This window comes from Electrona antarctica, assembly GCF_951216825.1.
Source record: "Electrona antarctica genome assembly, contig: scaffold_58, whole genome shotgun sequence".
NCBI classification, from domain to species: Eukaryota; Metazoa; Chordata; class Actinopteri; order Myctophiformes; family Myctophidae; genus Electrona; species Electrona antarctica.
The window spans coordinates 245,109-271,640 of record NW_027638206.1 but is presented as its reverse complement, the minus strand read 5'-3'; the positions used below and the strand labels follow the sequence as shown (position 1 = coordinate 271,640).

The window sequence follows — 26,532 nt, the reverse complement described above, 5'->3', positions numbered from 1 at the left end:
GGGAGAGAGAGAGAGACTATAGACACCATGGGAGAGAGAGAGAGACTATAGACACCATGGGAGAGAGACTATAGACACCATGGGAGAGAGGCTATAGACACCATGGGAGAGAGGCTATAGACACCATGGGAGAGAGACTATAGACACCATGGGAGAGAGAGAGAGAGAGACTATAGACACCATGGGAGAGAGACTATAGACACCATGGGAGAGAGACTATAGACACCATGGGAGAGAGACTATAGACACCATGGGAGAGAGACTATAGACACCATGGGAGAGAGAGACTATAGACACCATGGGAGAGAGACTATAGACACCATGGGAGAGAGAGACTATAGACACCATGGGAGAGAGAGAGAGACTATAGACACCATGGGAGAGAGACTATAGACACCATGGGAGAGAGACTATAGACACCATGGGAGAGAGACTATAGACACCATGGGAGAGAGACTATAGACACCATGGGAGAGAGACTATAGACACCATGGGAGAGAGAGAGAGACTATAGACACCTTGAGAGAGAGAGAGACTATAGACACCATGAGAGAGAGAGAGACTATAGACACCATGGGAGAGAGACTATAGACACCATGGGAGAGAGACTATAGACACCATGGGAGAGAGACTATAGACACCATGGGAGAGAGACTATAGACACCATGGGAGAGAGAGAGACTATAGACACCATGGGAGAGAGACTATAGACACCATGGGAGAGAGACTATAGACACCATGGGAGAGAGAGAGACTATAGACACCATGGGAGAGAGAGAGAGACTATAGACACCATGGGAGAGAGAGAGAGACTATAGACACCACCGGGGACCACCAGTGGTCCTTGAGAGGGTTCCAGGTGGTCCGGGGACCACCAGTGGTCCTTGAGGGGGTTCCAGGTGGTCCCCAAAATGACAGATTTGGTAACCAAATGAACCCTTATAGATCTTTTACTCTTGAGAGAGCATAAAATCAAACCATGTGCGCACAGCCATTCACTTCCTTGTTTTTTTTAAAACATATGTATTGATTTTTATTTACGACATAGTCTTTTTCAAAGCAATTATATATTATCTATATTTTCCCCATAAACCCTCATCGCAGCCCAAACACTGAACAAACTCTTCAAAGAAACGTCTTCTCATTTTATTTGTATTTCATGTATTTATTTTCCTCAGGCTAAGAACCTCCTCTGTGCTCCGATGGAGACCTGTCATAGCAACCTGATGAAGGACGATAGGAGGGCCCTGCTCAGCCTCACCCTGTCTCTCATTGGTCTAAAGGTGAGAGCACCCTGTCTCTCATTGGTCTAAAGGTGAGAGCACCCTGTCTCTGATTGGTCTAAAGGTGAGAGCACCCTGTCTCTCATTGGTCTAAAGGTGAGAGCACCCTGTCTCTCATTGGTCTAAAGGTGAGAGCACCCTGTCTCTCATTGGTCTAAAGGTGAGAGCACCCTGTCTCTGATTGGTCTAAAGGTGAGAGCACCCTGTCTCTGATAGGTCTAAAGGTGAGACCACCCTGTCCTCTGTGTCCTCAGTGTCCTTAGTGTGTCCTCAGTGTCCTCAGTGTGTCCTCAGTGTCCCCAGTGTCCCCAGTGTCCTCAGTGTCCTCCTCAGTGTGTCCTCTGTGTCCTCTGTGTCCTCTGTGTCCTGTCTGTCCTCAGTCTCCTCAGTGTCCTCAGTCTCCTCAGTGTCCTCTGTGTCCCCAGTGTCCTCAGTGTCCTCTGTGTCCTCTCCCTCCAGATCTGTGTCCTCAGTGTCCTCTGTGTCCCCAGTGTCCTCAGTGTCCTCTGTGTCCTCTCCCTCCAGATCTGTGTCCTCTGTGTCCTCTGTGTCCTCAGTGTCCCCTGTCTGTCCTCTCCTCCAGATCAGCAGCTCAGTGGACCATCTCAGGACCTTCCTGTCCACCTCCACGCTGCTCAGTGTCCAGCAGAAGCAGCTGTGCGTGGACAGCAGTCTGCAGGAGGAGTGTGACCGCTCCGTGGAGCTGCTGAAGGTCAAAGGTCTGGTCAGCGTCTGCCCCGAGACCCTCGCGCTGCAGGTCACCAAGCTGGGCAGAGCCACCTTCAAAGGTAATGTACCGTTTACAGTGTTTTATGTTGTATATTATGTCATCTGCCGTGTAAGGATCTGGAGTGTATTAGTCATTCTAAAACGGTTAGTCCCAATACTTGATTCTGATTGGCTGGTTACCGTCACGTGACCGTTGTAAATTTCACCGATAACCCACACCTTTGCCTTTTGTGAATTTAATAGTTTTATGAGGTTAATATTGCTATATGTTTGTAACCGTTTTAGAAAAGCAATAAGCCACTCGAGGCCCCAGCTTACCGGGTATTTTACAATGGCTGTCTGTCGGGTCTGCCTACGGGTCTGCCTACGGGTCTGCCTACGGGTCTGCCTACGCCTCCCAGCCTGTAAAAGACCTGGTAACCTGAGACCTCTCGGGTCTGCCTACGCCTCCCAGCCTGTAAAATACCCGGTAACCTGAGACCTCTCGTGGCTTATTGCTTAAAGATGGAGTGCCGTGGTGTTTTTCCACCCTAAAACATGATCATCAGGTCTTATTGTTATATAAGGAGGTGCAATTTTTTCAAAAAAGTGTACAGTATTTGTTAAAATGATGGTTTTATGTGGACACACCCACCAGTTAATTAGGTATGCGTGAGTTTAACCTTAGCACCACCCACCTGATCCAGTCCCTCCGCCTCCTCCTTTAAGACCACCCACTTGTCCTAGTCCCTCCCCCTCCTTATAAAAGGACAGCCCATGGCTCTGCCCTTTTGTTTACAAAATGACAAATTGGTGTCTGTAATGTAACAAAAACTCATGTTTTTGTGAATGTTAGAAGTGAACACTTCCCATATTTCTGAGATGTCGGATAAGCACCATTATGCACTTATACTGCCACCATTTATCCATGTATAGGCCTATAATCCACGCATCCATACCATATCAGATTTTTCTGATTTTTTTTTTTCCTGATTTTTTTATTTCCTCCAATTCATCATCTCATCATCCAATTAAATCATAGTTTAACAGCAGAAACAATTAGTTTGATAGATCATTTAGCATGAATAATTTGCCAATATATTGTAGGCTATTGATTTCCTCCAGCTAAGCACCCTGGCATTGAAACTGTCCTTTATTGACACAAAACACTTGCACTGTCTAAACACCTGTCTGTCTGTCTAAACACCTGTCTGTCTGTCTGTCTGTCTGTCTGTCTGTCTGTCTGTCTGTCTGTCTGTAGGCTGTCTGTCTAAACACCTGTCTGTCTGTCTGTAGGCTCCTTGGACCTGTCTGTCTGTCTAAATGTCTGTCTGTCTGTCTGTCTGTCTGTAGGCTCCGTGGACCTGTCTGTCTGTCTAAACACCTGTCTGTCTGTCTAAACACCTGTCTGTCTGTCTGTCTGTCTGTCTGTCTGTCTGTCTGTCTGTAGGCTCCGTGGACCTGTCTGTCTGTCTAAACACCTGTCTGTCTGTCTGTAGGCTCCGTGGACCTGTCTGTCTGCGCGCTGCTCTACAGAGACCTGTCTGTGGGTCTGGAGGGTTTGTTGTTGGAGAGTTTCCTCCACCTGCTGTACCTGGTGACCCCATATGACCTGTCTCACTGCAAGCCTGACTGGATGCTGTACTTAAGACAGGTACCTGTCTCACTCTCACTGCTAGCCTGACTGGATAGAGTCATTTTTTACACTTGTTTTGCTGAGTAGGAACATATTCGTACCCCCCAGCTATGGGACGTTATCTGCTAGGTACGAACATATTAGTACCCCCCAGCTATGGGACGTTATCTGCTAGGTACAAACATATTCGTACCCCCCAGCTATGGGACGCTATCTGCTAGGTACGAACATATTCGTACCCTCCAGCTATGGGGCGTTATCTGCTAGGTACGAACATATTCGTACCCTCCAGCTATGGGACATTATCTGCTAGGTACCTCCCCCTTTACACCATATAAGAAGCGGTTAGGCCGAAAATCAGCTTTTAACATTGGCCCGGTTGCTAAGCAATGCCTCCGTCACCCCCAGCACCAGGATCTTTGCACATGGCCCCATAGACTTCCTTCCGCTCAAAGTAGGATTTTCAACGCCTTTTAACTCTGGACATACAAGTGCTGCCCAAGGATGGGATGGATGACGATGAGGATGTTTAACCCATTCTGGGCGGGAACCCCTTTTGGTGTTTTAAGCATTATGTTATACTTTAGCTATTGAAAAATAGCAGAACTACAAGCTCATAGCGCGGCACCAAGTGCCACGATATGAGCTTGTAGGTCTGCTATTTTTGAAAAATCGTGAAATTGTGGTGCAAATCTTTGAATATATATATATATATATATTCTTTCAGAGCGAACATTTTTAAACTCCAATATTTGCTTCCTCCCTGGAACAACATATTTTGAGATGGAGGTCCGCAGCCAAATACATAATTCTGGGGGTCCTTGTCATGAAATAGTTTGAGAACCACTGATATAGAAACATAGGGTTTAACCCTGTGAGAACCACTGATATAGAAACATAGGGTTTAACCCTGTGAGAACCACTGATATAGAAACATAGGTTTTAACCCTGTGAGAACCACTGATATAGAAACATAGGGTTTAACCCTGTGAGAACCACTGATATAGAAACATAGGGTTTAACCCTGTCAGAACCACTGATATAGAAACATAGGGTTTAACCCTGTGAGAACCACTGATATAGAAACATAGGGTTTAACCCTGTGAGAACCACTGATGTAGAAACATAGGGTTTAACCCTGTGAGAACCACTGATATAGAAACATAGGGTTTAACCCTGTGAGAACCACTGATGTAGAAACATAGGGTTTAACCCTGTGAGAACCACTGATATAGAAACATAGGGTTTAACCCTGTGAGAACCACTGATATAGAAACATATGGTTTAACCCTGTGAGAACCACTGATATAGAAACATAGGGTTTAACCCTGTGAGAACCACTGATATAGAAACATAGGGTTTAACCCTGTGAGAACCACTGATATAGAAACATAGGGTTTAACCCTGTGAGAACCACTGATATAGAAACATAGGGTTTAACCCTGTGAGAACCACTGATATAGAAACATAGGGTTTAACCCTGTGAGAACCACTGATATAGAAACATGGGGTTTAACCCTGTGAGAACCACTGATATAGAAACATAGGGTTTAACCCTGTGAGAACCACTGCTATAGAAACATAGGGTTTAACCCTGTGAGAACCACTGATATAGAAACATGAGGTTTAACCCTGTGAGAACCACTGATATAGAAACATGAGGTTTAACCCTGTGAGAACCACTGATATAGAAACATAGGGTTTAACCCTGTGAGAACCACTGATATAGAAACATAGGGTTTAACCCTGTGAGAACCACTGATATAGAAACATAGGGTTTAACCCTGTGAGAACCACTGATATAGAAACATAGGGTTTAACCCTGTGAGAACCACTGATATAGAAACATAGGGTTTAACCCTGTCAGAACCACTGATATAGAAACATAGGGTTTAACCCTGTGAGAACCACTGATATAGAAACATAGGGTTTAACCCTGTGAGAACCACTGATATAGAAACATAGGGTTTAACCCTGTCAGAACCACTGATATAGAAACATAGGGTTTAACCCTGTGAGAACCACTGATATAGAAACATAGGGTTTAACCCTGTGAGAACCACTGATATAGAAACATAGGGTTTAACCCTGTGAGAACCACTGATATAGAAACATAGGGTTTAACCCTGTCAGAACCACTGATATAGAAACATAGGGTTTAACCCTGTGAGAACCACTGATATAGAAACATAGGGTTTAACCCTGTGAGAACCACTGATATAGAAACATAGGGTTTAACCCTGTCAGAACCACTGATATAGAAACATAGGGTTTAACCCTGTGAGAACCACTGATATAGAAACATAGGGTTTAACCCTGTGAGAACCACTGATATAGAAACATAGGGTTTAACCCTGTGAGAACCACTGATATAGAAACATAGGGTTTAACCCTGTCAGAACCACTGATATAGAAACATAGGGTTTAACCCTGTGAGAACCACTGATATAGAAACATAGGGTTTAACCCTGTGAGAACCACTGATATAGAAACATAGGGTTTAACCCTGTCAGAACCACTGATATAGAAACATAGGGTTTAACCCTGTGAGAACCACTGATATAGAAACATAGGGTTTAACCCTGTGAGAACCACTGATATAGAAACATAGGGTTTAACCCTGTGAGAACCACTGATGTAGAAACATAGGGTTTAACCCTGTGAGAACCACTGATGTAGAAACATAGGGTTTAACCCTGTGAGAACCACTGATATAGAAACATAGGGTTTAACCCTGTGAGAACCACTGATATAGAAACATAGGGTTTAACCCTGTGAGAACCACTGATGTAGAAACATAGGGTTTAACCCTGTGAGAACCACTGATATAGAAACATGAGGTTTAACCCTGTGAGAACCACTGATATAGAAACATAGGGTTTAACCCTGTCAGAACCACTGATATAGAAACATTGGGTTTAACCCTGTCAGAACCACTGATATAGAAACATAGGGTTTAACCCTGTGAGAACCACTGATATAGAAACATAGGGTTTAACCCTGTGAGAACCACTGATATAGAAACATAGGGTTTAACCCTGTGAGAACCACTGATATAGAAACATAGGGTTTAACCCTGTGAGAACCACTGATGTAGAAACATAGGGTTTAACCCTGTGAGAACCACTGATGTAGAAACATAGGGTTTAACCCTGTGAGAACCACTGATATAGAAACATAGGGTTTAACCCTGTGAGAACCACTGATGTAGAAACATAGGGTTTAACCCTGTGAGAACCACTGATATAGAAACATAGGGTTTAACCCTGTGAGAACCACTGATATAGAAACATGAGGTTTAACCCTGTGAGAACCACTGATATAGAAACATAGGGTTTAACCCTGTGAGAACCACTGATATAGAAACATAGGGTTTAACCCTGTGAGAACCACTGATATAGAAACATAGGGTTTAACCCTGTGAGAACCACTGATATAGAAACATAGGGTTTAACCCTGTCAGAACCACTGATATAGAAACATAGGGTTTAACCCTGTGAGAACCACTGATATAGAAACATAGGCTTTAACCCTGTGAGAACCACTGATATAGAAACATAGGGTTTAACCCTGTGAGAACCACTGATATAGAAACATAGGGTTTAACCCTGTCAGAACCACTGATATAGAAACATAGGGTTTAACCCTGTGAGAACCACTTATATAGAAACATAGGGTTTAACCCTGTGAGAACCACTGATGTAGAAACATAGGGTTTAACTCTGTGAGAACCACTGATGTAGAAACATAGGGTTTAACCCTGTGAGAACCACTGATATAGAAACATAGGGTTTAACCCTGTCAGAACCACTGATATAGAAACATAGGGTTTAACCCTGTGAGAACCACTTATATAGAAACGTTGTTTTTTCAGAAAACTGTCGTGATTTAGAAGACTTGAATCGGCCTCGGGTCTAAATGGGTTAGATATATTTATAACTATATTTCCAGTTCACCATGCTGTCAGCAGCAGAGCAGAGCATGTGTTTATATATATATTTATAACTATATTTATAACTATATTTCCAGTTCACCATGCTGTCAGCAGCAGAGCAGAGCATGTGTTTATATATATATTTATAACTATATTTATAACTATATTTCCAGTTCACCATGCTGTCAGCAGCAGAGCAGAGGATGTGTGCTGCGGTTGGAGTTCCTGAGAGTTTGATCACCAGGAAAGCTGCTGGACAGACCACCAAGAAGGTGTGCACGCGCGCACACACACACACACACGCGCGCACGCGCACACACACTCACACGCACGGACGCACACGTGTGTAGGCTGCCTGGAACAACATATTTACAGATGGGGGTCGGCGGCCAATTACATATAATTGTTGGGGTCTTTGACAGAAGACTTTTTTTTTAAATTAATTTCTGTGTCTCTCAGAGTGTGAACATGGAGGTGGTCTAATAAAAACCCTTGTTTCTCAGGGTGTAAACATGGTCTAGCCCATTTTGACCTGAGATCTGATTCTAAACATGGTGGTCTAATAGAGACCCTGGTTTCTCAGGGTGTAAACATGGAGGTGGTCTAATAGAGACCCTGGTTTCTCAGGGTGTAAACATGGAGGTGGTCTAATAGAGACCCTGGTTTCTCAGGGTGTAAACATGGAGGTGGTCTAATAGAGACCCTGGTTTCTCAGGGTGTAAACATGGAGGTGGTCTAATAGAGACCCTGGTTTCTCAGGGTGTAAACATGGAGGTGGTCTAATAGAGACCCTGGTTTCTCAGGGTGTAAACATGGAGGTGGTCTAATAGAGACCCTGGTTTCTCAGGGTGTAAACATGGAGGTGGTCTAATAGAGACCCTGGTTTCTCAGGGTGTAAACATGGAGGTGGTCTAATAGAGACCCTGGTTTCTCAGGGTGTAAACATGGAGGTGGTCTAATAGAGACCCTGGTTTCTCAGGGTGTAAACATGGAGGTGGTCTAATAGAGACCCTGGTTTCTCAGGGTGTAAACATGGAGGTGGTCTAATAGAGACCCTGGTTTCTCAGGGTGTAAACATGGAGGTGGTCTAATAAAGACCCTTGTTTCTCAGGGTGTAAACATGGAGGTGGTCTAATAGAGACCCTTGTTTCTCAGGGTGTAAACATGGAGGTGGTCTAATAAAGACCCTTGTTTCTCAGGGTGTAAACATGGAGGTGGTCTAATAGAGACCCTTGTTTCTCAGAGTGTAAACATGGAGGTGGTCTAATAAAGACCCTTGTTTCTCAGGGTGTAAACATGGAGGTGGTCTAATAAAGACCCTTGTTTCTCAGGGTGTAAACATGGAGGTGGTCTAATAAAGACCCTTGTTTCTCAGGGTGTAAACATGGAGGTGGTCTAATAAAGACCCTTGTTTCTCAGGGTGTAAACATGGAGGTGGTCTAATAAAGACCCTTGTTTCTCAGGGTGTAAACATGGAGGTGGTCTAATAAAGACCCTTGTTTCTCAGGGTGTAAACATGGAGGTGGTCTAATAAAGACCCTTGTTTCTCAGGGTGTAAACATGGAGGTGGTCTAATAAAGACCCTTGTTTCTCAGGGTGTAAACATGGAGGTGGTCCACCGCCTCTACCTGGCCCTGGTCCTGTTCGCCCTGCTCAGGGAACCCCCGGACCTGTGGGGCGTGGCAGAACGCTTCCAGCTCAGCCGAGGGTTTCTCCAGAACCTCCTCAGCTCCGCGTCGGCATTCTGCTCCTGTGTGCTGCACTTCTCCGAGGTAACTGCTTCCTGTTTCCTGTTCGCCGAGGGTAACCTGCTTCCTGTTTCCTGTTTTCGCGAATATTATATTTCGTAGGAGACTTTTTTCCCAGCGACGGCTCCCGAGAATTGTGACTGGGGGGGGGGGGGGCTAAGCCCCTCCTCCAGGGGGTTGTGATGGGGGATTAATCGGCCAGCACACATCGGTATCGGCCGATATTGGCCTTAAACCAATGAATCGGTATCGGTAAAATATTATATCGGATTTAGCAGATATTTAATTTTATTATAATTATGTTGAAAAATTAATTTAAAAAAAGCCTGAAAAAGCCTTTTGTGATGATGAAGGCTGCAAATTATATCAGTGTTTTCTGGGGAAGCTTTCGAAAGAGTCAATAGTTTAGGAACATTTAAAAAAAAGAAATGGTAAATGGTTAATGGTGCATTTATATAGCGCCTTTATCCAAGGCGCTTTAGATTCTGCATTACATTCACACACACATTCATACACCGATGGCAGTTGAAGCCATGCAAGGTACCAACCAGCACATCGGGAGCAATTTGGGGTTCAGTGTCTTGCCCAAGGACACTTCGACATGTAGCCAGGAGGAGCCGGGATTCGAACCGCCGACCCATGGATCATTGGACGACCTGCTCTACCTCCTGAGCCACAGTCGCCCCATTGAATGAATGAAATGAAATACTACATTCAAGCCGTTTATGTTGGGATATGAGCCAACATTTCGTCCCTAGTTTTGGAATAAAGAGGCTTTGCTTTTTTCAAATTCAGCCTTTTTTTCAGAATGGCCAAAATAATTATATTTTTTAAATACAGAATGAGATCATATCGACATGGGGGGGGGGGGGGTGGGGGGGGATCATATCGACATGGGGTTTAAATACAGAATGAGATCATATCGACATGGGGGGGGGGGGTGGGGGGGGATCATATCGACATGGGGTTTAAATACAGAATGAGATCATATCGACATGGGGGGGTGGGGGGGGATCATATCGACATGGGGTTATAATACAGAATGAGATCATATCGACATGGGGGGGGGTGGGGGGGGATCATATCGACATGGGGTTATAATACAGAATGAGATCATATCGACATGGGGTTTAAATACAGAATGAGATCATATCGACATGGGGGGGGGGTGGGGGGATCATATCGACATGGGGTTTAAATACAGAATGAGATCATATCGACATGGGGGGGGGGGTGGGGGGATCATATCGACATGGGGTTTAAATACAGAATGAGATCATATTGACATGGGGTTATATCGGTTATCATTAGATCATTAGATCATATGGACATGGGGTTATATCGGTTATCAATAGATCATTAGATCATATGGACATGGGGGGGGTGGGGGGGGATCATATGGACATGGGGTTATATCAGTTATCATTAGATCATTAGATCATATGGACATGGGGGGGGTGGGGGGGGATCATATGGACATGGGGTTATATCGGTTATCATTAGATCATTAGATCATATGGACATGGGGTTATATCGGTTATCATTAGATCATTAGATCATATGGACATGGGGTTATATCGGTTATCATTAGATCATTAGATCATATGGACATGGGGTTATATCGGTTATCATTAGATCATTAGATCATATGGACATGGGGTTATATCGGTTATCATTAGATCATTAGATCATATGGACATGGGGTTATATCGGTTATCATTAGATCATATGGACATGGGGTTATATCGGTTATTATTAGATCATTAGATCATATGGACATGGGGTTATATCGGTTATCATTAGATCATTAGATCATATGGACATGGGGTTATATCGGTTAGATCATATGGACATGGGGTTATATCGGTTATCATTAGATCATATGGACATGGGGTTATATCGGTTATTATTAGATCATTAGATCATATGGACATGGGGTTATATCGGTTAGATCATATGGACATGGGGTTATATCGGTTATCGGCCATAATGGCAATTAATTATATCGGATATCGATATCGGCCAAATTGTCTCATCGGCACATCCCTACATGAAAACCAAACTTAACACAGCGCTAAAATAAACAGTTAACATGAAACCCACCGTCATGTAGTATTTATTCCCATCACTGCATTACTGTATTGCACTCTGGCTAGACGCCACTATTCATTTCATTGTCAATGTATTTGTATACTATGTGCAGTGACAATACATTGAATCTAATCAATCTGTGTGTGTGTGTGTGTGTGTGTGTGTGTGTGTGTGTGTGTGTGTGTGTGTGTGTGTGTGTGTGTGTGTGTGTGTGTGTGTGTGTGTGTGTGTGTGTGTGTGTGTGTGTGTGTGTGTGTGTGTGTGTGTGTGTGTGTGTGTGTGCGTGTGTGCGCGCGCATCAGGAGTTGGAGGAGTTCTGGCCGTACAAAGCTCTCCTCAGCGAGCTGACCCGCCGTCTGACCTACTGTGTCCAGTCTGAGCTGGTCCCCCTGATGGAGGTGGCCGGAGTCATGCAGGTGAGCTACTGTGGTCCCCCTGGTGCAGGTGAGCTACTGTGGTCCCCCTGGTGCAGGTGAGCGACTGTGGTCCCCCTGGTGGAGGTGAACTACTGTGGTCCCTCTGATGGAGGTGAACTACTGTGGTCCCCCTGATGGAGGTGAGTTACTGTGGTCCCCCTGGTGCAGGTGAGCGACTGTGGTCCCCCTGGTGCAGGTGAGCTACTGTGGTCCCCCTGGTGCAGGTGAGCGACTGTGGTCCCCCTGGTGCAGGTGAGCTACTGTGGTCCCCCTGGTGCAGGTGAGCTACTGTGGTCCCCCTGGTGCAGGTGAGCGACTGTGGTCCCCCTGGTGGAGGTGAACTACTGTGGTCCCTCTGATGGAGGTGAACTACTGTGGTCCCCCTGATGGAGGTGAGTTACTGTGGTCCCCCTGGTGCAGGTGAGAGACTGTGGTCCCCCTGGTGCAGGTGAGCTACTGTGGTCCCCATGGTGGAGGTGAACTACTGTGGTCCCTCTGATGGAGGTGAACTACTGTGGTCCCTCTGATGGAGGTGAGTTACTGTGGTCCCCCTGGTGCAGGTGAGCGACTGTGGTCCACCTGGTGCAGGTGAGTTACTGTGGTCCCCCTGGTGCAGGTGAACTACTGTGGTCCCCCTGGTGGAGGTGAACTACTGTGGTCCCTCTGATGGAGGTGAACTACTGTGGTCCCCCTGGTGGAGGTGAACTACTGTGGTCCCTCTGATGGAGGTGAACTACTGTGGTCCCCCTGATGGAGGTGAACTACTGTGGTCCCCCTGATGGAGGTGAACTACTGTGGTCCCTCTGATGGAGGTGAACTACTGTGGTCCCCCTGATGGAGGTGAGTTACTGTGGTCCCCCTGGTGCAGGTGAGAGACTGTGGTCCCCCTGGTGCAGGTGAGCTACTGTGGTCCCCATGGTGGAGGTGAACTACTGTGGTCCCTCTGATGGAGGTGAACTACTGTGGTCCCCCTGATGGAGGTGAGTTACTGTGGTCCCCCTGGTGCAGGTGAGCGACTGTGGTCCACCTGGTGCAGGTGAGTTACTGTGGTCCCCCTGGTGCAGGTGAACTACTGTGGTCCCCCTGGTGGAGGTGAACTACTGTGGTCCCTCTGATGGAGGTGAACTACTGTGGTCCCCCTGGTGGAGGTGAACTACTGTGGTCCCTCTGATGGAGGTGAACTACTGTGGTCCCCCTGATGGAGGTGAACTACTGTGGTCCCCCTGGTGCAGGTGAACTACTGTGGTCCCCCTGGTGGAGGTGGCCGGGTGGGAGGGGTGTCCCAATCACATTTTCTTTTTTCTCCTGATCCGATTCCGATCATCTGATTTTGAGTATTCTGCCGATACCGACTTTTCCCGATCCAATATTTATATTTATAGTTTAACACTTTAACCCCTTTTGGGCGGGAACCCATTTTGGTGTTTTAAGCATTATGTTATGCTTTAGCTATTGAAAAATAGCAGATCTACAAGCCACCGAGTGGCGCGCTACGAGCTTGTAGATCTAGACAGGTGCAATTATGGTTTGACCCCAAAAAAATTGCAACAGAAGGTTTCTCAACTGTTTTGTGTAGTATTAGGTGTCCTTAATAACATACTAAAAGTTTACCAAAGTTTGACCATGCGAAAGGTGTCATTTTCAAGATGGCCGCCGCCAGTTCTTAAAAGACCATTACTCATCCATTATTCATCCTAGACAAGTAATTTTGGTGTCTAACCCTATGTTTTAGTTATGTAGGAATCCAATTAGCTTATATAAATTAGAGTTATGATTATAATAACTAGTGTATTTGAAAAAGTGGTTATAAGGTGGTTATAAGTGGTTTTAAAGGTTCAAAATGAACGCTTTCCAATATAAATTTACATTTATCCTTTTTCCACGTGCCATAATGCCCATCATTGGTGATTTTACTTGTAATTCAAATTATGTTGAAGCTTTCAACAATTTACTTAAGGAATAAATGCATTATTACTGTGTGGTACTGTGAAATTAGTCAAAACAGGGGCGCCACGTGAAGGCTCAGTACTGCTAACCCCTATTTTTTTTGCTTTTTTCATACTACACCGTTCTATTTCATGGTTTCTGACCATGAGAGACTCAATGGAATACCTATTTTTATTATTGGGTGTGTCTGGACCCTTATTGTGCATATTTACAAGATGGTGGCTACCCGAAATAGTGCTTTACCATGATTTCTACCATGATTGTTGACTGTTTTGGCAAACACAAGCAATATTAATCCATTGGCTAAGATTCATGGCACAGAAGGAACATATTTTCTTGAGCTTGCATATTGTCAAAATGGCTGCAAACATGAAAAAGAAAAGAGACATTACATTTCCTGTCAGATCCTATTACCCAGGGGGGCAAACCACCCCTTTTTGGATACCTGCATTTGCCATAACATCAAAGGTTGACCACCAGAAATATCTATGACCCAATAGAATCACAACCTATATGGACACACCGGTCAATTTCTTTGCTGGAAATGCAATATGGCCACCACAATATTAGCCCCCATTAGCCTATAATGCAGGTGAATAGGGCAACATTTTTAACTGAGGGATATTTCCACGAAACTTCACAGGTTGATCAAATATATGAATACCATAATGGTTTGTATTGGAAGTTTCCATGATATCCAATATGGCCACCACAATACTAGCACCCAGAAAATAGGTTTGGCTTCTGAACCAGATGAGCTATAAATACAAACTCATGGTTTCTAACCACGAAAGATATTATTGTTCTGGGGTGTTTCTTTGCAAAAAGACATCCCTCTGGCTGTATTTTGGTTTTGTTCTACTGTTGGAATTTCCTCTGTTTATGTTGACAATCATCCCTGGCAGGGACGTGCATCGCTGAGTATGGATGGTCTCTCAGTGACGGGAATGCAGTCCCCTGTCCATCTACAGAGCCAGCCTGGCCTACAGTATGTCAATGAACAAGACAATATCATGTAGCTGTATCAAAGGCTGCCAGAAAATCTGTTCATGTGCCAGGGACTGGAGACAAGATGCAGCAGGAGCTTCACTCCATACCTGACTGGGAAGTCTCAGATGCATGCATCATTCTGTGTGCTCTTTATGGGCCCAAAACCACTGGCTCAACTCCAGTCCGCTCCTCTGACAAGTGTCCTGCTCACTGACAAGAGTGACATCCTAGCACACTGGGAAGAGCACTTCAGTGAGGTCTTAAACAGAGAGTCCTCAATTTCCGAAGAGGATATTGCCACGATACCCCAGCTGCCAATCAAAGCTGATCTGGCTGACCCCCCCACCAGTGCAGAGACAGTGAAAGCACTCCAACAACCCACTTCTGGAAAGGCACCAGGAGGTGATGGGTTGCCTGCAGACATCTACAAGAATGGAGGCATGGCACCTGTACCAGGTAATCTGGATAGGGGGAAGTCCCTCCAGACTTCAAGGACGCATCCATAGTGCATGTTTACAAGAGGAAAGGGGACAGGGCATACTGCGATAACCATCATGGTATAGCCCTCCTGAGTCCTGAACATCACAGTAAAGATCTTAGCAAGAATCATCCTCAACCGGCTAATCAGCCATGCTGAGAATGTTGTCCCTGGATCCCAATGTGGTTTCCACGGAGGCAGAGGTACCTGTAACATGATCTTTTCCATTTGCCAGCTGCAAGAAAAGTGCAGAGAGCAGAAGGGTCTCTATATGGTGTTTGTCGACCTCACCAAGGCCTTTCACACAGTCAATCGTGAGGGCCTGTGGCAGATCCCTGGCAAGTTTGGCTGTCCAGGGACATTGATCTCTCTCATCGCGTCCTTTCATGACAGGATGCCAGCCAGAGTCCAAGATAATGGTGATGCATCCCCAGTCAGGAATGGAGTGAAGCTCCTGCTGCATCTTGTCTCCAGTCCCTGGCACATGAACAGATTTTCTGGCATAGGCCAGGCTGGCTCTAGATGGACAGGGGACCATCACTGAGAGACCATCCATACTCAGTGAAGGGATGTCCGGCTTGGCGATGCACGTCCCTGCCAGGGATGATTGTCAACATAAACAGAGGAAATGCCAACAGAAACAGTAGAACAAAACCAAAATACAGCCAGAGGGATGTCTTTCTGCAAAGAAACACCCCAGAACAATAATACTTAATAGAGGGAAATTATGGCTAAACTATTTACAGTATATATTATATATTATATTACAGTATCTCTCGTGGTTAGAAACCATGAGTTTGTATTTATAGCTCATCTGGTTCAGAATTTAGAGCCAAACCTATTTTCTGGGTGCTAGTATTGTGGTGGCCATATTGGATATCATGGAAACTTCCAATACAAACCATTATGGTATTCATATCATTGATCAACCTGTGAAGTTTTGTGGAAATATCCCTCAGTTAAAAATGTTGCCCTATTCACCCGCATTATAGGCTAAAGGGGGTTAATATTGTGGTGGCCATATTGGATTTCCAGCAAAGAAATTGACCGGTGTGTCCATATAGGTTGTGATTCTATTGGGTCATAGATATTTCTGGTGGACAACCTTTGATGTTATGGCAAATGCAGGTATCCAAAAAGGGGTGGTTTGCCCCCCTGGGTAATAGGATCTGACAGGAAATGTAATGTCTCTTTTCTTTTTCATGTTTGCAGCCATTTTGACAATATGCAAGCTCAAGAAAATATGTTCCTTCTGTGCCATGAATCTTAGCCAATGGATTAATATTGCTTGTGTCAACAATTGCAGTCAACAATCATGGTAGAAATCATGGTAAAGCACTATTTCGGGTAGCCACCATCTTGTAAATATGCACAATAAGGGTCCAGACACACCCAATAATAAAAATAGGTATTCCATTGAGTCTCTCATGGTCAGAAACCATTAACTCTTAGCCTGCCGCCATTAATTAATCCCTCGATTGCGTATTGCCATGGTTTAATCACGCGTGACACTTACTTTGAAGAGCCAAATATCCGTAATCGCATTTTACTATGAAACCATTCCGTGTGTGTTGACGAAGCTGGTGCTCGTTCTCTCGGTCGGTGGTGGAAAAAGTGGACCGCGAGTATCACAGCGCCTGCTACAGGCCGTTGAAAACGCTTGTCTGGGACAAAGCGTCCTCTGCAATGTCGCTTCTGTGAGATAAAGCCGTCTGAAACCAGAGCCGGCAATGTAAGTGGATGCGCGCGCATTTTCAAAATGGCCGCGCCCATTGTGTCAGAAGCATAACAAAGCTAACTGACGGTAGATTTCGATACGATCGTATTAAAACATGCATTAATGAATACATCGCTGTTAAAACGGCTTTTCCGTTTGTGGCAGGCTACAAGATTCTACGTTTTAAAATTCCTATGTTCCTGGCGGGTAAACGATTAAATAGACACCGAGTTTGCATTTCTAGCTCATCTGGTTCAGAAGTTGGAGCCAAAACCTATTTTCTTGGTGCTAATATTGTGGCGGCCATATTGGATTTCATGGAAACTTGCAATACAAAATGTTTTCGTATTCATATCATTGATCAACCTGAGAAGTTTCGTGGAAATATCTCTCAGTTTTAAATTTTGCCCTATTCACCCCCCATTATAACTAATAGGGGCTAATATTGGGGGCGGCCATATTGGACTTTCGCAACAAAATTGACCGAGTTGTCCATATAGGTTGTGATCCTAGGGGGTCATAGATATTATTTCTGGTGGACAACTTTGTATGTTATGACAAATGCAGGTCAACCCCCTTTGCCCCCCTTTCAGAGAGTTTTAATAGAGTCAAATATAAAATATTGGATTTCACAATGATCTGATTCTATCTCTGCCATTTTGACAAGTCCAATGGATTCACAGGCCTCAAAAACATAGGGTTAGACACAAAAAATACTTGTCTACGATAAATAATGAAGGAGTTAGGCTATTTTAATGATATTTTGGCCATCTTGGACGCCATCTTGAAAATAACACCTTTCGCATGGTCAAACTTTGGTAAACTTTTAGTATGTTATTAAGGACACCTAATACTACACAAAACAGTTGAGAAACCTTCTGTTGCAATTTTTTTAGGGTAAGGTGCCTTTTTTTCATATATGCCCTCACCTAATCTGAAGAACGACTGACATAGAAACATAGCTTTTTCAGAAAACTGTCAGGATGTAGAAGACATTTTTAGAATCTGATCTCAGGTCCAAATGGGTTAATGCCATATCTCACAATATCAGTACAATATCCCAAATCACAGACAATATCCAGTCTAATATCATGATATGGATATAATATTGATACTATATATGTTCTGTGTGGTGTCCCTGTCTCAGTCCAGAGCCAAGCAGCTCTACAACGCTGGCTTCAAGACGCTGTCTCTTCTGGCCAACGCTGACCCGTCCGCCCTGACCGCCAGCGTCCAGAACCTCTTCCTGAAGCAGGCCAGACAGATCGTAGCCTCTGCTAAGGTGAGTGGACCAGCACCTCTACCTGAAGCAGGCCAGACAGATCGTAGCCTCTGCTAAGGTGAGTGGACCAGCACCTCTACCTGAAGCAGGCCAGACAGATCGTAGCCTCTGCTAAGGTGAGTGGACCAGCACCTCTACCTGAAGCAGGCCAGACAGATCGTAGCCTCTGCTAAGGTGAGTGGACCAGCACCTCTACCTGAAGCAGGCCAGACAGATCGTAGCCTCTTCTAAGGTGAGTGGACCAGAACCTCTACCTGAAGCAGGCCAGACAGATCGTAGCCTCTGCTAAGGTGAGTGGACCCTCCGCCCCACCCCCTCCTGGTGGCCAGACAGATGGAGTGAGTGTACAGAGTGATCCGGTCCACTGTGAGTGGACCGGATCAGTACGGAGTGGACCGGACAGTGATCCGGTCCACACTGTGAGTGGACCCTCCGCCCCACCGGTCCACTGTGAGTGGACCGGCTTTCTGCTTATAAACCTTCTGCTAAGGTGAGTGGACCCCGCCCGCTCACCTCCGCCCCACCCCCTCCTGGTGCTGCGGCCATCTTGGAAACTAAACACAATATAAACAATGTAGAGAGAAAGGCCCTTTTTAATGAGTATATCTGTCCTTAGAATCCAATGTGTTAAGCTGACTTCTGTGTGTTTTATAGATGTGGTGAATGTTAAGCTGACTTCTGTGTGTTTTATAGATGTGGTGAATGTTAAGCTGACTTCTGTGTGTTTTATAGATGTGGTGAATGTTAAGCTGACTTCTCTGTGTTTTATAGACATGGTGAATGTTAAGCTGACTTCTCTGTGTTTTATAGACATGGTGAATGTTAAGCTGACTTCTCTGTGTTTTATAGACATGGTGAATGTTAAGCTGACTTCTCTGTGTTTTATAGATGTGATGAATGTTAAGCTGACTTCTCTGTGTTTTATAGACGTGGTGAATGTTAAGCTGACTTCTCTGTGTTTTATAGATGTGATGAATGTTAAGCTGACTTCTCTGTGTTTTATAGATGTGATGAATGTTAAGCTGACTTCTCTGTGTTTTATAGATGTGGTGAATGTTAAGCTGACTTCTCTGTGTTTTATAGATGTGGTGAATGTTAAGCTGACTTCTCTGTGTTTTATAGACGTGGTGAATGTTAAGCTGACTTCTCTGTGTTTTATAGATGTGATGAATGTTAAGCTGACTTCTCTGTGTTTTATAGATGTGGTGAATGTTAAGCTGACTTCTCTGTGTTTTATAGATGTGATGAATGTTAAGCTGACTTCTCTGTGTTTTATAGACTTGATGAATGTTAAGCTGATTTATGTGTGTTTTATAGATGTGATGAATGTTAAGCTGACTTCTCTGTGTTTTATAGACTTGATGAATGTTAAGCTGACTTCTCTGTGTTTTATAGACTTGATGAATGTTAAGCTGATTTATGTGTGTTTTATAGACGTGATGAATGTTAAGCTGACTTCTCTGTGTTTTATAGAAGTGGTGAATGTTAAGCTGACTTCTCTGTGTTTTATAGATGTGATGAATGTTAAGCTGACTTCTCTGTGTTTTATAGACTTGATGAATGTTAAGCTGATTTATGTGTGTTTTATAGACTTGATGAATGTTAAGCTGACTTCTCTGTGTTTTATAGACTTGATGAATGTTAAGCTGACTTCTCTGTGTTTTATAGACTTGATGAATGTTAAGCTGACTTCTCTGTGTTTTATAGACTTGATGAATGTTAAGCTGACTTCTCTGTGTTTTATAGACTTGATGAATGTTAAGCTGACTTCTCTGTGTTTTATAGATGTGATGAATGTTAAGCTGACTTCTCTGTGTTTTATAGACTTGATGAATGTTAAGCTGACTTCTCTGTGTTTTATAGACTTGATGAATGTTAAGCTGATTTATGTGTGTTTTATAGACGTGATGAATGTTAAGCTGACTTCTCTGTGTTTTATAGACGTGGTGAATGTTAAGCTGACTTCTCTGTGTTTTATAGATGTGGTGAATGTTAAGCTGACTTCTGTGTGTTTTATAGATGTGATGAATGTTAAGCTGACTTCTCTGTGTTTTATAGATGTGGTGAATGTTAAGCTGACTTCTGTGTGTTTTATAGACGTGATGAATGTTAAGCTGACTTCTCTGTGTTTTATAGATGTGATGAATGTTAAGCTGACTTCTCTGTGTTTTATAGACGTGATGAATGTTAAGCTGACTTCTCTGTGTTTTATAGACGTGGTGAATGTTAACACAGCCGACGCGAATCGCGTATCAATACGTTATCAATTAATCAAACGTCGGGTGCGAATCACGTATCAATACGTTTCAATCACTTTTTTATAGCATACTTTCATTCATCTTTTTACCCACCCGGACAATGAAGAACCATCGCCCTATCATTGCTGCTTAGTCCCGCTCACGTGATCAGAAAAAAAAAAAAAAAAACCCTCCCCTCCTGAAAACAGGAGGGCGCGCCGCTTGGATGCGCCCATGCCGATCTAGTCTGTGTGTGAAAAGAATCAAATTTCACCTAACCTCGCCTCACCAGGCTTTCCTCCACCTATTGGCTTTTATACTCGATTCCCCCCTCCCCTCCTGTTTCTCCTGCAGGAGGAGGGCCTTGCGAGATGGGGGCTCATGTCTCGGAAAAACACATGAACGGAACGCTGTTACGCTGCCTAACACATGATCTGCAGATTCTGCACCAGATCGGCATTGCTGCAACACACATGGACAGATGCATGTTTACTTCTTCATACTGTAGCGACCAAACGATCCCCGAGCCTACAATACTACGAACTAACAAACGAACTACAGTATCGAGAGGGGCCGCCATGACAACAGACAGTCTACCGTTGGTGGATCACGTATCGCCATGCAGAGCCGTCATAATCGGAGATCGCTCAGACGTGTGATTGTAACGCTTTTTTATTCATTATAATTGTAGTGATAAGACCGCAATGAACGCGTCGGGGACGTAATCGACCCGGGTGTAATGTATAACGAACTTTTCCGCGTCCTAAACCGTGCATGCCCAGGCATGTTCCCTATACTAGCTTGAAAAACAAAATCAGCTCATGATGACAACGCGTCTCACCGTTATACTATAGTTCTGAACCGAACGGTGGAATGGGACTTTTTTATAGCCGTACGATCAAGACTTTTGCTGCCCAATGTGCCCATGACCCCCCCCCCCCCCCCCCCCCCCCCCCCAATGTTACTGCGATCAAAACAATGAAAGCAGTGAATCATCATCATCATCTAAAGGATGCAGAGTTATGAAGGTTTATAGTCAGACATTGACAGGCAGATATAACAATAAACACAATAAATATGCTATACATCCTATACACCGAATGAAAGCCCTAAATGTGTACTTTTACGAGGAAAAGAGTAAACATTGATCCCATGTACAGTCTGTCATAAATTGGTTACTGGGTGGATGCACATTGCGCCCACCAGATATAACTGCAGAGAAGACATGGACCCGAACTCAATATTCACAAAATAAGGCCTATAGCGACATATAAATACTATATACCGTATGAAACAGAAGACTCTCTGCTTTCATAAGAAAAAAACTTCTACTGTAGTAATAATAAAAATCACACCCATGTGAAGTGAGTGGTGCAACTCTGTCCCATATTCTGTTCTCTGCTTATTCAATACAGGTCGCTATATACGGACTGAGGCAGAAAGTCATGTAAACCTTTTATTTACAGTTTGGTCTGTAAACTTCTACTGTAATAATAAAAATCACACCCCTGTGAAGTGAGCGTTGCAACTGTTCTGTACTTATTCACTACAGCTCGCTATATACGGACTGAGGCAGAAAGTCATGTAAACCTTTTATTTACAGTTTGGTCTGTAAACTTCTACTGTAATAATAAAAATCACACCCCTGTGAAGTGAGCGGTGCAACTGTTCTCTACAGTTGCGCGGTGCAACTGTAGAGAACAGTTGCACCGCTCACTTCACAGGGGTGTGATTTTTATTATTACAATAGAAGTTTTTTTCTTATGAAAGCAGAGAGTCTTCTGTTTCATACGGTATATAGTATTTATATGTCGCTATAGGCCTTATTTTGTGAATATTGAGGAGTTCACGTCCATGTCTTCTCTGAAGTTATCTGGTGGGCACAAGCTGCATTCAATAACCAATTACTGTCTAACTGTACATGGGATCAATGTTTACTCTTTTCCCCGTAAAAGTACACATTCAGGGCTTTCATTCGGTGTATAGGATGTATAGGATATTTATTGGGTTCAATTTTATATCTGCCTGTCAATGTCTCTGACTAAACCATCCATAACTCTGCTCGCTGTTCAAGATAACCACTTCCAGGCAAATGCAGGTGTTGCAAAAAGGTCAATATCTCCAGAATGGAACATGGTAAAATCAAAATGTATTTTTTAAATTGAAGTGGACAAGTTCAGCTTTCTTTTGATGTATGCGTGTGATTCTCGCTATAAGAGAACATTTTGCTGTGGGCCCCCGAACAAGGCCTTTGTGCAATGTTAAACGGTAGCAACATCCAAATAGGCCTGTCGAGATCTTGTAGCAATCAAAGTGTTAAGCTGACTTCTCTGTGTTTTATAGATGTGGTGAATGTTAAGCTGACTTCTCTGTGTTTTATAGATGTGGTGAATGTTAAGCTGACTTCTCTGTGTTTTATAGATGTGGTGAATGTTAAGCTGACTTCTCTGTGTTTTATAGATGCTTCTCAGTGAAAAAGCTGCCGCTCTCCAGGAAGAAATGGACGACTTGCTGATGATTGGTCCAGACGGACCCGTTCTGTGAAACGAGACTGCTGATTGGTCCAGACGGACCCGTTCTGTGAAACGAGACTGCTGATTGGTCCAGACGGACCCGTTCTGTGAAACGAGACTGCTGATTGGTCCAGACGGACCCGTTCTGTGAAACGAGACTGCTGATTGGTCCAGACCGACCCGTTCTGCTATAATAGTTTCAGTGCATTGATTATCGTAACAGAGAAGTTTTATTCTTTGTTTTTTGTTTATTTTGTCGTTAAAACGATTCAAAGGATATATTTTCTGAGATATGGTTATTATACGTTTTTGTAAAGGTTTAATTTTCTACATGCAGTCCCTAACTCTGCCACCAGTGTCTCTGTTCTCTTGAATCTTTGAACACGTGTTGAACGTTTGAAAATAAATAACTAAAATGCCAGTTTAAAAAAAAATAAACAAATTCATACAACTTCCTGTAAATGCATATTATTTTCTGGAGGTCCATAGCCTTACTCCTGGTCCATATCCTTACTCCTGGTCCATATCCTTACTCCTGGTCCACAGCCTTACTCCTGGTCCATATCCTTACTCCTGGTCCACAGCCTTACTCCTGGTCCACAGCCTTACTCCTGGTCCATAGCCTTACTCCTGGTCCATAGCCTTACTCCTGGTCCACAGCCTTACTCCTGGTCCACAGCCTTACTCCTGGTCCACAGCCTTACTCCTGGTCCATAGCCTTACTCCTGGTCCATAGCCTTACTCCTGGTCCATAGCCTTACTCCTGGTCCATAGCCTTACTCCTGGTCCACATCCTTACTCCTGGTCCACAGCCTTACTCCTGGTCCACAGCCTTACTCCTGGTCCACAGCCTTACTCCTGGTCCACAGCCTTACTCCTGGTCCACAGCCTTACTCCTGGTCCACAGCCTTACTCCTGGTCCACAGCCTTACTCCTGGTCCACAGCCTTACTCCTGGTCCACAGCCTTATTCCTGGTCCAGAGCCTTACTCCTGGTCCAGAGCCTTACTCCTGGTCCATAGCCTTACTCCTGGTCCACAGCCTTACTCCTGGTCCATAGCCTTACTCCTGGTCCACAGCCTTACTCCTGGTCCACAGCCTTACTCCTGGTCCACAGCCTTACTCCTGGTCCACAGCCTTACTCCTGGTCCACAGCCTTACTCCTGGTCCACAGCCTTACTCCTGGTCCATAGCCTTACTCCTGGTCCACAGCCTTACTCCTGGTCCACAGCCTTATTCCTGGTCCATAGCCTTACTCCTGGTCCATAGCCTTACTCCTGGTCCAGAGCCTTATTCCTGGTCCATAGCCTTACTCCTGTTCCATAGCCTTACTCCTGGTCCACAGCCTTACTCCTGGTCCATAGCCTTACTCCTGGTCCACAGCCTTACTCCTGGTCCATAGCCTTACTCCTGGTCCACAGCCTTACTCCTGGTCCACAGCCTTACTCCTGGTCCATAGCCTTACTCCTGGTCCACAGCCTTACTCCTGGTCCACAGCCTTACTCCTGGTCCATAGCCTTACTCCTGGTCCATAGCCTTACTCCTGGTCCAGAGCCTTACTCCTGGTCCACAGCCTTACTCCTGGTCCACAGCCTTACTCCTGGTCCATAGCCTTACTCCTGGTCCACAGCCTTACTCCTGGTCCACAGCCTTACTCCTGGTCCATAGCCTTGACCAGAGCTACATCCCTACCTGCTTTCTCTGCACCATTTAACGCCAGGGCTCCACCGGACGCGTTGCGTCTCCGTCGCGTCGCGTCAAAAAACGCACCGGTTCAATTTTAATGCACGCGTCGCGTCTCCGTCAACGCGGGCAGTGGAGCCACCCTTCATTGATTAAAAAGGGAACATTCCCTGACGGTGACGGAGACGCGACGCTGACGCGCCCGGTGGAGCCCGGCCGTAAGGCCGTTTCCAAATGTTAAAATGTAAAAGACCAATATTATTATGAAGAAAACAAGATGGTAAGACTAAAGGCTAAACCAAATAGAATAAAGTTTACCTTCAGAAAAAGCGTTGTTTATGGCTTCTGAATGTAGGCCTTTTAACATGTAACGTCTATGGAGTGACGTCACGTCAACACCACTAGGTCTGGAAAGGGGGCGGGGAAATAGATTGATTGAAATATTATAACACCTTGGAGGCCCGGGGCGGAGATCTCCGTCAAGTTCAAGGTCAAGCCGGAGATTGATAAATAGGACGGAGATTAATGATATCAAAACCGATCGCTTCGCTCCACAGCCTAGGAGCGCCTGTTGCCCAATCCGATCACGTGTCAAACAGTGACACGTCATCGAAAATGTTCCCTGCCTGTTTAGCTGACGAAAACGAAAATCTTAAAACGATCATAACTCCCGATCTAAATCATCCCGTCTAATTCTGAAAAAAGATCCTGTGTTAGACGGCGCTCCGCGGTCCAGTCGCTAGTCGCGATAGATTTATTCTTACCTCCCGTTGTTGTCGATCGACTCTAGAGTGGTTTGGCTATTGTTAGCTGCTACACAGACATTCACAACAACTTCCGGTGCGCCGGTAAAAGTGGTCCGTGCGCTATAAATGATGGTCACATTTTAGTAATGGATTAAATAGGTCCGGGCAAGCAAGGTGTTAACAGTTTGCAGAATTACAGTACATTTCAAGCACAAACTCAAAGACTGTTAACTGTGAGTGGACGACACCATAAAGCATTACACTTGTTTACAAGAGGGTCCACCTTGTTCAATTCATCAAAACATTTAGAGACGTACAAATAGACACTTCTATATAGTCAAAGAACAGAACAGGAATTCATCATCAAAAAGGGGGCGGGGAAAGGCTGTGAGAGATGGAGAAAAGAGAGGGGCATAAAGGGCATAATATGACCAATGAGAAGAGAGGGGCATAAAGGGCATAATATGACCAATGAGAAGAGAGGGGCATAAAGGGCATAATATGACCAATGAGAAGAGAGGGGCATAAAGGGCATAATATGACCAATGAGAGACTAAAGAGAGGGGCATAAAGGGCATAATATGACCAATGAGAAGAGAGGGGCATAAAGGGCATAATATGACCAATGAGAGACTAAAGAGAGGGGCATAAAGGGCATAATATGACCAATGAGAAGAGAGGGGCATAAAGGGCATAATATGACCAATGAGAAGAGAGGGGCATAAAGGGCATAATATGACCAATGAGAGTCTAAAGAGAGGGGCATAAAGGGCATAATATGACCAATGAGAAGAGAGGGGCATAAAGGGCATAATATGACCAATGAGAGACTAAAGAGAGGGGCATAAAGGGCATAATATGACCAATGAGAAGAGAGGGGCATAAAGGGCATAATATGACCAATGAGAAGAGAGGGGCATAAAGGGCATAATATGACCAATGAGAAGAGAGGGGCATAAAGGGCATAATATGACCAATGTGAGTCTAAAGAGAGGGGCATAAAGGGCATAATATGACCAATGAGAGACTAAAGAGAGGGGCATAAAGGGCATAATATGACCAATGAGAAGAGAGGGGCATAAAGGGCATAATATGACCAATGAGAGTGCATCATTCAGGATACC

The 26,532-nt window shown here is 44.5% G+C and overlaps 1 protein-coding gene across 1 annotated transcript in view; it reads left to right on the top strand.

The window, feature by feature from the left end:
- The window catches only part of helq (helicase, POLQ like), a 55,562-nt gene extending 32,131 nt beyond the window's left edge, over positions 1-23,431 (top strand). The window contains exons 15-22 of the mRNA XM_079531174.1: positions 1,179-1,283; positions 1,867-2,071; positions 3,491-3,645; positions 7,735-7,833; positions 9,157-9,333; positions 11,703-11,816; positions 18,096-18,230; positions 22,928-23,431. Coding sequence (XP_079387300.1) covers positions 1,179-1,283; positions 1,867-2,071; positions 3,491-3,645; positions 7,735-7,833; positions 9,157-9,333; positions 11,703-11,816; positions 18,096-18,230; positions 22,928-23,011 — 1,074 coding nt within the window. The 3' untranslated portion in view covers positions 23,012-23,431. The remainder of the gene's footprint in view (positions 1-1,178; positions 1,284-1,866; positions 2,072-3,490; positions 3,646-7,734; positions 7,834-9,156; positions 9,334-11,702; positions 11,817-18,095; positions 18,231-22,927) is intronic.
- The last annotated feature ends 3,101 nt before the right edge of the window (positions 23,432-26,532 follow it).